This window comes from Solanum dulcamara, chromosome 9, assembly GCF_947179165.1.
Source record: "Solanum dulcamara chromosome 9, daSolDulc1.2, whole genome shotgun sequence".
In the NCBI taxonomy this organism is placed as follows: domain Eukaryota; kingdom Viridiplantae; phylum Streptophyta; class Magnoliopsida; order Solanales; family Solanaceae; genus Solanum; species Solanum dulcamara.
In genome coordinates this window covers 57,941,694-57,954,075 of record NC_077245.1, presented here as the reverse complement: position 1 = coordinate 57,954,075, position 12,382 = coordinate 57,941,694, and the positions used below count along the sequence as shown (strand labels likewise).

The following is a 12,382-nucleotide window of genomic DNA, read 5'->3' as shown; positions in this document are numbered from 1 at the left end:
CAATTCATATAATTCATCATATAATATAGCTTTATGCATGGGCATTCATAATTCAACTTGAAATTATGCTATTAATGCAAAAACATACGTATAATGATCATTAGTAATGATTAAAAACATAATTGAAACAGCCCAACACAATTTATCAAAATGGAATTTAAAACTTATGAGATTTCATGAGATTTTTAAAGTAAACCTTGGAATCCATGGGTGGGAGGGACCCATGAATCAATCCACACATACCTTGACTGAAATTGGACTTGAATTTGAGAAAGAAGTCTTAATCTTGAAGAAACCCTAACCAAAGCTTGATGAACTCTCGAGGAACCTTGAGAGAGAAGTCTTAGAATTTGTTTGGGAAAACAATTAGAGAATAAAAGAGCTTAGGAATATTTAGGAAATAATACTTAATGAATCTATTCCTTAAAAACGTCCACATACATTATTAGAATATAGGGAAAATACCAAACTATCCCTCATTAAATTTTGAATTGGACAATTCTAAAATCGTGTTTTGTGAGTCATAGAAGCAGTGACGAGTCGTAGGAACGACTCATCTTGCAGGCGTTGAGAAAGACTTGAAAAACAAGTCTATGAAATTACTTCTACGAGTCTTGATTATGACTCGTTATTGGAGTTACAAGTCTTGCAGGTCTGAAAACCTGCAAGTTTGGACGGTCTCTGAAGTTCCCATATGACTCTTTTCTACGAATCTTAATCTTCTCTATGATTCATCCTGTTGAGTAGTAGATGAAGTCCTGAGGCTTAGTAGTTTGCACGGTATAAGGCCTGCACTACGACTCCTTTCTACAAGTGGTAGACTCTTTCACGAGTCGCCATACGACTCGTAGACTATCATTTTGCCTTAGACAATTTTCCAGCTCTTTACTTCACTTCCACGAGTTTAGTTTATGACTCGCAATAACTTAAATGAGTCTTAGAATGACTCGTAGGCCTGGGTCAATCCACTTTTTTTGAAATTTTCCTTTTGTTCAACCTTTCGTCTTACGGGACCTTACAAGTATAGACAGGTTAATAGAGTTAGTTGTGGACTTATGTTCAAGAATGAAAATAGTAGAGGAATTTTGTATAGATAGAGTGAGTAGTTCAAAAAATCTCTATGTGATAGAAGTGTTAGTTATGTTCTGATATGAGGTGGAATGGCCTAGATGGTAGAGTGAGCAGCGGGAGGAGGTGGGTTGATTTGAGAGAAAGCGTATGTGATTCAAGGTAATCCCACTTGTATAAAAGTGGTGATTGAGTGGAATCGTGATCCTAATTTCATCTCCAAATTTCATGTTTTTTTGTTTATCTGCACGATATTATGTGGTAAATTTAGTTCGATCGATGATGCCTACCAATGTGTGTTGTTTGTACTGATACTTGCTATGCCATTTGGCATAGTTTGGTTGCAGGATTAGTGATGTTTCTTAGGTGAAGACGAAGATGATCTCTGGCCGCTTCTATCTCTCTTTCTTTGTGGTGGAGATGCGTCTCATTAATTGTAATCCTTTTATTCCTTCAAAAGTCTTGTACATGTTTAGACTAGTTCCTCGGGGAGGGTTTAGTGTATTTCTTTACAAAGAAATTTATTTTAAACTATGTTAAGAGTATTCCTATATTTAATAGGGTGATTAGTTTATAATTGTTCACTTCCATATGATATTTAAAAATTTAGGTGTAAGGATTCTCCTATCTAGGTGTTAGAGTAAGTGTACATACGACCCGGTGAATTGGATCATGACAGAGATTAGTAGATTTTCTATCAAATTCTTCCCCTTTGTCCTTTATATGATCTTCTATACTTGCAACATTCTCCGTAGTGCTACTATTCTTTCTTTCTGCCCCTCTTAACAACATAACTTTTAATAGTTTTTCCTCTTATATCAATATGAGCCACCTTGTCTTCTTTTTGACTAATTGAGGATTATATACATTCTTTGATAGTTTCTTTGTTTGCCTGAATAATATCATATGTATTATCCTTATGTTGTGTTATCACCTGGTTCTTATTGATCTTGACATATTTTTTTTGATTTGTTATCTCATTTTGTTTATGATGACTTCTTCTGATCATGATAATTTTGTGCATCTTCTAATTATCATTTGGCTTCTCTACATTAGCATTAACCTCATCAAATGTATAAAAAAAACTTATTTACAACAGATATTATATTCTCAGTCTATGTTTATAAAGCTGGTGATGATATTCATTTTCCTCCTACCTTTCCACTTGATAAGGCTTTGGTCTGTCATCTTTCACTATATTTCATTCATGTTTGTCTTTACATTGTCAACATAAGTCCCCACTCTTTTTTCATTCCCTTTATTATTTATATTTCCTTTGTCACTATCATTCTTCGTATCATTCTTCTTATTTTTACAGCTATAATTTCTATTTTGGATTCAACTAACATTGTTGTTAATAACATTTAATTTTGAAGGGATATTCCTTATTTTTCTCATTCACTATATCTTCCTTGGGTATTAATTTCGAATGCAAGATATGACATTTTTTTTATTATGACCTTGTAACTTACATCTCTTACAATATTTTAGTAAGAGACGACATTGAGCTTTTATCTCCCCATGTATTTTTTTTCCTCATTTTCACATTGATTGTTTTAAAAAAATTCACCTAAAGTTAACTTTTACTTTGACCTTAACACAACTAAGTCTTGCTTGATTCTGTTTCCCCATATCAACCTATAATGATTTCTCAACTAAAGAAGCTATTGAAAATACAAATTCAAATTGTTTTCACAAAAGAATTTGATGGCAAGTATGAAACAAAATCCATGCAATTGCTTTCATAGTTTCGTCTTCAAGATTAAACATAGGATCCCAAATCTTTGTTCTCATCTAGTAGGACCAGTTTTGACAATTGATAGAAAAGACAGGTTTCGATACTAGGTGACTATAATCATCTTAAAATGTAGAACATATCATCATATACCTATTTCGCAACAGGCCTATATATTGCAATCTCCTTTCAATTCATATTGCGTAGAAAATAATTAGTCAGATAGTTCTTTAATGTCAGGTCATCCATAAGAGAATTTCCTGATGACTGTATATTATAAATTCTCTTGTACAATCATTTAATAAACTTCATGTTCCTCCCATATAACCATGGGCTTCTCCATGGATGTATGTTTTAATGATAGAGTCATGGATGTATTTGTAGTAATTGGTTTACACATACGAGTGTATGTCAATGTGGAGGGTTGTGTAGTAACTGCTATTAATGTCGCAGTGTGCTGCCACAAACGACGACAAAACTAAAAAACAATCTTGAAAAGGAAGTAAAATTTTAAAATCATCATAGTTCCTAGACTACAAGAGGTAAAATCAAATCCAACTCATCTAACCCGTTTAAGTTTGAGCGGGTTAATTTATGGACAATTATATAAAGTAGCCATTCGGCCCTTTACTTTATCAAAAATTGGCCCAATTTTCAAAATTATTAAATTGGCCAATTCTTCCTTCACTATTAATAGTTTCTTCTGTCATTCTTCTTTCTTCTTTGTCTTCTTTTTTTCATATAAAATTCGACATACCAAAAATGTGAATCGTATGAGCGAATTATATATCAAAAGATTCAAAACATTGAGATGATTTCATATCTAATTTTTGGGACTGTTTAGAGGTGGTTTTGAGCAAATTATCTTCTTCGTCTTCATTACTCTTCTTCGGCTTCTTCATCTTCTCTTTTTTTTTAGAAAAAATATTGACGTATCAAAAACGTGAATAATTTCGAGTGAATTATATATCAAGAGACTGAAAACATAGAGGGAATTTCATATCTAACTTTTAGGACTGCTTAGAGATGATTTTGAGTTGATCGAGATGAAATAATCAGTATATACCTCATGAATAATTCATGTTTAGTTAAGTTATATTCAGCTTTTTGTATGTATCATCACGTATAATCAGTATATAACTCATGTATAAATAAGATATATTATATAGCCAGTGTAAACTTTCTATGACTTTTGACAAGCTATATTGTATAGTCTGTGTATATTTTCTATGATTTTTGGCTATTTTTATATAAATAAAACATGACTATATTTATTGTTAACTAATTTGTATATATTTGAAATTAGCCCATAATTTATTAGCTCAATTCATTTCAACTCAACCCAATAAAAATTGGATTGATATGTACTCAAATTGAATCATGAGAAATCTTGTAAAAAAAAATTAATTTGATGTGTTATATATAGTCATAATAAAGAAAAAATAAATTTATTAGGTATTAAAATATTTTAAAGAACAAATAAAATAAATAAGCTCAGTAAAATTGGGTTAAATTGGGTTTTGACCCCTTCTATAACTCATTCCAACCCATTTTGACCCAAGTAAAGTTAGATTGGATTGACCTGCACAAATTTGACCCAACTCGCTCAATTCCCACCCCTATCACAAACCAAACCCATTGACAAGACGAATTGCCACATGAAAAATTACGCAGTATGACAAACATTACTACTATATTATGCGTTTAGGGTATAATTTAAAAATAATTACGGCTCATAGCAAACATAACAATCTATTTACGCGATATGGCAAATATATTTGTATATCAGTAACCATTATACAATTTTTCTAACAAATATACATATACAATTCGTCTCTCGCTCGCCCCTCTCTTCCCTCTCTCATTCTCACTCGCCTCTCTCCTCCTCTCTCTCAATACTGCCTACCAAATATACAAATACATATGTATACCAATTACATATATATAATTTTTTGAAAAATATACATATACAATTCGACAGATATACATATACAATTCGCCTCTCACTCACCTCTCTCCTCCCTCTCGATCTCGCTCGCATCTCTTCTCCTCTCTCTCAATCTCACTTACAAGATATACAAATACATATGTATATAAGTGTTTGTATATTTGGGTATACAAATAATTCATGGTTATAAAATTTGTATAATTCACTACAACATTTGTATATATTTGTATAATGACAAATTTTATGTTTACCACTATATGTAATTAGGGAAACTATGAAGTAATTATGCTTAAAAGGTTTGCCATATGTGAAAATTCTCCATTGTCACAACAGGAGGCCAACAGCTCTTGGCAATATCCTATTTACGCCACCAAAATTATTAACTCACCCCAAGAATGATTATGCAAACCCAGTCCAGCATAACATCCGGTTATTTTCGTTTAAGTGTTGTGAACTCACTTTGCATGGGCACTGAGAATTGCAGGCTCTGAGAAAGAATACAAGGGCAAATGAACCTCCTCATGGGAGAATTTAGTAAAAGTATAGAGGTAAAACCACTACCCTACATGCTGTAAAGTCTCATCTTGAAAAGCATAATCACTTCCATTTTCAGTCCAAAAGTTGGATTAACTTGGTACAAAATAGAATAATATATTTTGGCAAAAAAAGAGGATTATTCGTAAAATCTTTAACCCTGTACAAACTGATGGATGCATAATTCTAACATGATAAGCAGGAGAATAATGTGGATGGTACAACTCCTGGAAGATGTACAAGCAATACCATTGCTAAAGCACAATAATGAAGGGATATGCATGCTACAGATGCAAAGGAATGATCACCAAGTATACAATGAAAACTGAGAAGTGAAAAATGTCAATGACAATCTAGAATTTTTAAGTCAGTCAGTGTAGATACGGTTGCAACCACTACTTATGACTTACGCCTCCACAAAGCATTAAGTTGAAGGCTGTATTCATATCACCTCCTTCACTTGCTGAAGGATTTAGCTGGAGTCGAAATCAACTTCAGTGAATCATTGCTCAGATCAGACAATATGTTCTGACAATAGATTCTTACATGATTCAGACACAAAGCAAACGGAGCAATCTTCACCTGCCTCTACATATACTCCTTTGTACACTTCCAAATAAATATGTGGTCTGAACCCTTGCCCTCTAACAAAAACTTTGCACATAGTCTAAAGCTCATGCACCACCAATATCTTCCTGCTGCACTTGTTAGAATGCGCCACTGAACTCTAGTTTGGTAGATGGTATAAGCATGTGAGCGAGATTTAGCTGGTTCTTCTAAGATTGTCCTCAAAGCAAGGAGAATCATATGTACCTTGAAATGACTTGCCTGTTTGTGAAATCACCAGGAGCGACGAGTGCTGCTTCCATAGAAGAATATAATAACTTGTTAGAACGGAAAATTAGAATCAATTTGATATGTAGATTTCTACTAGTTACATGTTTCCCAGCATGCTGTTTAGAGAAAAGCATTGTCTTAACAAGATAAGCAATAAGTTAGACAATGATTGTAAGAGGTTTCCAGAGACTACAAGCATTTCAATTTTATTCATTTCTTTTAAAATTGTGATCCCTTCGAAACAGTCTTGGAGTAACTTAGGCTTTTGACTGTAAAGAGATGGAGGTTCATTTTCATACAGACAAAGCAGTTGCTGCCTCCAAAGGAACTGCATCTGAAAAAGCACATGAAGATTCACAAGAAACTGAAGAAAGGTGACAGGACTGCGACTGTCCCTCGTCTGCTGGGTTGGTGGGTGCTTGGACTCCTCATTATTCTCGAAATATCATTGACTTGTGTATTATGTATGTAATAGTAGAAGTAAACATTAAAATAAAGATTGACTAAAGGTTGCCAATACAGAAAACATAACATCAAATTTTAATTTGATTAATTATTTGAAATTCTTGAAACTTTTGGGAGTGGTATATAAAAGACATAATAAATGGCATGGTGTAAAACAGTCTGCAACATATGTGAAGAATATCCTGAAGACATCTGCCATCTTTTTTTTATTTTTGATAAATGTAAAGTAACATGTCCCATCTTTTTATGCATTGCAAGGTCATATTTCAGCTTTGGTGCATGTTTTTTCGCAATTTTTGGCCTTCGGTGGTCCATATCCAACTCCACTTTAGACCTACTGCATTGCTAGAAAGAAAGGGAGTGAACAAGAAGTACCTGAAGACTGGGAACACTACACCACACGTCATCTAGAGGACTATTTAGCTTGGAAGAAACAGTTGATTTTTTTAAGGCAGAAGGACAAACATACTTAGCCTTGAACAAAGATACTTTACTAGATTTTTGGTGCAACTTGCCTCTTGTAAATGATGTACATGCAATGTTAGACATGATAAGGGAGTTGCACAACTTGTAATTTCTTTTTATAGAACTGGCTCAGTGAAAGTTTGCCATCTAAGAAAAACATTCATTATCGATAGAAAAACATTCTGCAATATATCAAAATAGAACTAATGTAATACAAACTGGGACAAAAAGACTGCGATAAAATGATATGAGGTACAAAGGCTTCATATATATAGAGAGAGAGAAGTATTTTGTGCATGACCAGAAAATAAGGTCCATCAGGTAAGGTAAATCTCAGTATACAGACCTTTGTTCCTACCACAATGGTTCCACTTGAGGGATGAGTAATACATGCAGTAACACCTTCAGTTGTTGGAATGAATTGATTTTGCTTATGCTGGCTCTTTACTCTGTAAAGCTCTTGCATCTCTTCACTATAAGAAGAATACCCATATAAGTCATATTCTCAAAGCAAAATGAACAACATTGAAGGTGTGTTGGGTATGGAGTTGGTCAAAATAATTTTTGGAAAACATTTTCTCTATGAAAGCAAGTTCTTTTAAATGAGGAAAATGACTTCCCTAATTAAAGTAAGAAAACAAGTTCCATAAGTGACATTCAAAGTTCATTGTCTCCTCCTCACTCACCCAACGCCCCCAACCCCTACCCCTTGACCATCCCACCCTCCTATTAACTATCTTATCTTCTGTCTATTTTCCCTAAGTCATAGGATATTATTTTATTTATCTCTTGTTACTACATTATTATAGTTTGAATAAGTCTCCTAATGCTTTGGAGCATATCTAGGAGTAGTTATTAGTTCCTATTGTGTGGGCAGATAGTTGCCTACACTTTAGCTTAAGTTGATTGTAGTTCATGTATTTAATGTTGGCTGACAGATTTAATAAGATCATCCTTTTGACCTCCTCATCTGAATCTTTATATGGTATCAGAGCTCCCATAATCTCCACCGAGTTGGATCCATTTCATTCTCTCTAAGCTTTTTCATCTATGGCTCCAGTTATTGATGCTACTGCTGCCAGCAGTTCTGCAGTTTCTGCCACCACTCATGTGGTGCAACTTAATCTTGTTGCTCAGTTACCTCTTAAACCACTAAGTAACCTCAATTTCTCAACATGGAAAGCACAACTTGTGATGCTACTAAATGGGCATCAACTCATGGACATCTTGATGGAACCACAGTTTTGTTGACCAATACTATACTCTTAAAAATAAAAGTGAGGTTGCATCAATATTCCCAAACTTTCATCCTCTAGTAGAGAATTTCTTCCAAACAAAAATTTCTTCAATTTATACGGACGGAGGGGGTGAGTTCATTCGTCTTCAGCCTATCTTCAGAAACGTGGCATTCAAAGCTTAATTTCGCCTCCCTATACACTACAACGTGTTGCCATAGTTGAACGTCGACATCATCATATTCTTGAAACTGCTAAAACCATTCTTTATGAAGTATACTTACCACCTGAACTCGGGTCTTTTCCCGGCCATTATGTTGTCTACCTTATTAACCGACTTCCCACTCTCATCCTGTACAATGAGTCACCCTATCAAAAATTATTTGGTAGATCTAACACCCTAAAAAAATTTGGTTGTCCCTGTTACCCATGGCTTAAACCTTATACCAAAAATAAACTTGAACCCTGTTCCACCCCGTGTGTGTATTTAGGTATCTCTCAGACTCACCATGCTCAAATCTACTTTGACCCAGTCCAGTCCAACAAATTTGTAAGTCGTGATGTCCAATTTTTTGAAAACGAATTCCCTTTTAAAAAAATGTTCATCCATTTACGGAAATATACTTCCCAATTAAGTTGAGAAGTTGTTGACTCTAAAGAGGCGCCAGTCCAACAACGATTCAAGCTCCTGCTCTCTCTATTCTATCAGTTATTCCAATCCCTGTCGAGTCCAACTCTAACAATACAACCTATTCCCCTAGCGATGCTCACTCCAACAGCAACGGTCAAATAACAGCAGTTGCAGAGACATCAGGTAATCCGCAACTCCTTGCTCCTTCTTCACAGCTTCCTGCCCCTTCTTCTCCACAGGACACTGCTACACATAAGCCTCTACTCAGATACCAGAGACGCAAAACCATAACTAACAACCTGCAATCCCAACAACCACCAGAAGGTAAGTTATGTAGGCATACAACTCTTCCTAGGTTGTATTTGATCACGAATTACCAAAGAATCGATTAGTAGTATAACCACCAGAGAAGCCACTCCTCCACCCTAGCCATCCCAACAAAGTTCAAATCCCCAAAACCAAGCAATTAATCCCTCTCCTTCTATACCTGCTTCCCCGATTCCCCCACCACCCCCAAACCGTATTATAACTAGGTCCTAGAATAATATCTTCAAGCCAAAAAGAAAACTCTCTTTTCTGACACATTCGACTCCTACACCTGTAACTTTCAAACAGGCTGATAAACAAAAAGAGAGAAGAGAAGCCATGAAAGTAGTGTATGATGCTTTAATAAGAAGTCAGACTTGGGAACTCGTACCACGAGACCCGTCCAAAAATGTTGTGGACTGCAAATGGTTGTATAGGATCAAGAGAAAAGTAGATGGTTCAATAGACAGTTTCAAAGCTCATCTAGTTGCAAAAGGGTTAACGAGCACCCTGGCTTAGATTTTCATGAGACATTCAGTCATGTTGTCAAACCAACAACTGTAAGATTGGTGCTATCTATAGCTGTGCAACACAATTGGCCAATCTATCAACTTGATGTCAATAATGCTTTCCTACAAGGAAAATCGGATGAAGAAGTTTTTATGTCTCAACTCTGTGGATTTATTAACCCCCAATTTCCAACACATGTTTGCAAACTGAAGAAGGCTATTTATGGCCTCAAACACTCTCATCCTTATTAACCGACTTCCCACTCTCATCCTGTACAATGAGTCACCCTATCAAAAATTATTTGGTAGATCTAACACCCTAAAAAAATTTGGTTGTCCCTGTTACCCATGGCTTAAACCTTATACCAAAAATAAACTTGAACCCTGTTCCACCCCGTGTGTGTATTTAGGTATCTCTCAGACTCACCATGCTCAAATCTACTTTGACCCAGTCCAGTCCAACAAATTTGTAAGTCGTGATGTCCAATTTTTTGAAAACGAATTCCCTTTTAAAAAAATGTTCATCCATTTACGGAAATATACTTCCCAATTAAGTTGAGAAGTTGTTGACTCTAAAGAGGCGCCAGTCCAACAACGATTCAAGCTCCTGCTCTCTCTATTCTATCAGTTATTCCAATCCCTGTCGAGTCCAACTCTAACAATACAACCTATTCCCCTAGCGATGCTCACTCCAACAGCAACGGTCAAATAACAGCAGTTGCAGAGACATCAGGTAATCCGCAACTCCTTGCTCCTTCTTCACAGCTTCCTGCCCCTTCTTCTCCACAGGACACTGCTACACATAAGCCTCTACTCAGATACCAGAGACGCAAAACCATAACTAACAACCTGCAATCCCAACAACCACCAGAAGGTAAGTTATGTAGGCATACAACTCTTCCTAGGTTGTATTTGATCACGAATTACCAAAGAATCGATTAGTAGTATAACCACCAGAGAAGCCACTCCTCCACCCTAGCCATCCCAACAAAGTTCAAATCCCCAAAACCAAGCAATTAATCCCTCTCCTTCTATACCTGCTTCCCCGATTCCCCCACCACCCCCAAACCGTATTATAACTAGGTCCTAGAATAATATCTTCAAGCCAAAAAGAAAACTCTCTTTTCTGACACATTCGACTCCTACACCTGTAACTTTCAAACAGGCTGATAAACAAAAAGAGAGAAGAGAAGCCATGAAAGTAGTGTATGATGCTTTAATAAGAAGTCAGACTTGGGAACTCGTACCACGAGACCCGTCCAAAAATGTTGTGGACTGCAAATGGTTGTATAGGATCAAGAGAAAAGTAGATGGTTCAATAGACAGTTTCAAAGCTCATCTAGTTGCAAAAGGGTTAACGAGCACCCTGGCTTAGATTTTCATGAGACATTCAGTCATGTTGTCAAACCAACAACTGTAAGATTGGTGCTATCTATAGCTGTGCAACACAATTGGCCAATCTATCAACTTGATGTCAATAATGCTTTCCTACAAGGAAAATCGGATGAAGAAGTTTTTATGTCTCAACTCTGTGGATTTATTAACCCCCAATTTCCAACACATGTTTGCAAACTGAAGAAGGCTATTTATGGCCTCAAACACTCTCATCCTTATTAACCGACTTCCCACTCTCATCCTGTACAATGAGTCACCCTATCAAAAATTATTTGGTAGATCTAACACCCTAAAAAAATTTGGTTGTCCCTGTTACCCATGGCTTAAACCTTATACCAAAAATAAACTTGAACCCTGTTCCACCCCGTGTGTGTATTTAGGTATCTCTCAGACTCACCATGCTCAAATCTACTTTGACCCAGTCCAGTCCAACAAATTTGTAAGTCGTGATGTCCAATTTTTTGAAAACGAATTCCCTTTTAAAAAAATGTTCATCCATTTACGGAAATATACTTCCCAATTAAGTTGAGAAGTTGTTGACTCTAAAGAGGCGCCAGTCCAACAACGATTCAAGCTCCTGCTCTCTCTATTCTATCAGTTATTCCAATCCCTGTCGAGTCCAACTCTAACAATACAACCTATTCCCCTAGCGATGCTCACTCCAACAGCAACGGTCAAATAACAGCAGTTGCAGAGACATCAGGTAATCCGCAACTCCTTGCTCCTTCTTCACAGCTTCCTGCCCCTTCTTCTCCACAGGACACTGCTACACATAAGCCTCTACTCAGATACCAGAGACGCAAAACCATAACTAACAACCTGCAATCCCAACAACCACCAGAAGGTAAGTTATGTAGGCATACAACTCTTCCTAGGTTGTATTTGATCACGAATTACCAAAGAATCGATTAGTAGTATAACCACCAGAGAAGCCACTCCTCCACCCTAGCCATCCCAACAAAGTTCAAATCCCCAAAACCAAGCAATTAATCCCTCTCCTTCTATACCTGCTTCCCCGATTCCCCCACCACCCCCAAACCGTATTATAACTAGGTCCTAGAATAATATCTTCAAGCCAAAAAGAAAACTCTCTTTTCTGACACATTCGACTCCTACACCTGTAACTTTCAAACAGGCTGATAAACAAAAAGAGAGAAGAGAAGCCATGAAAGTAGTGTATGATGCTTTAATAAGAAGTCAGACTTGGGAACTCGTACCACGAGACCCGTCCAAAAATGTTGTGGACTGCAAATG

At 36.1% G+C, this 12,382-nt stretch overlaps 1 protein-coding gene across 4 annotated transcripts in view; it reads right to left on the bottom strand.

Moving 5' to 3' along the window:
• Nucleotides 1-5,335: 5,335 nt before the first annotated feature.
• LOC129902407 (uncharacterized) overlaps nt 5,336-12,382 on the bottom strand; it is a 49,102-nt gene continuing 42,055 nt past the window's right edge. For 2 of the 4 annotated variants that reach the window (XM_055977634.1, XM_055977636.1), the window contains 2 exons: nt 7,399-7,525; nt 5,336-6,144 (listed from right to left, as the gene is read on the bottom strand). In XM_055977634.1, the coding sequence (XP_055833609.1) occupies nt 6,049-6,144; nt 7,399-7,525 (223 nt within the window). In that variant the 3' untranslated portion in view covers nt 5,336-6,048. Of the gene's footprint in view, nt 6,145-7,398; nt 7,526-12,382 lie in introns of those variants that run through there. The other 2 variants (XM_055977635.1, XR_008770095.1) reach the window with 2 other exon arrangements.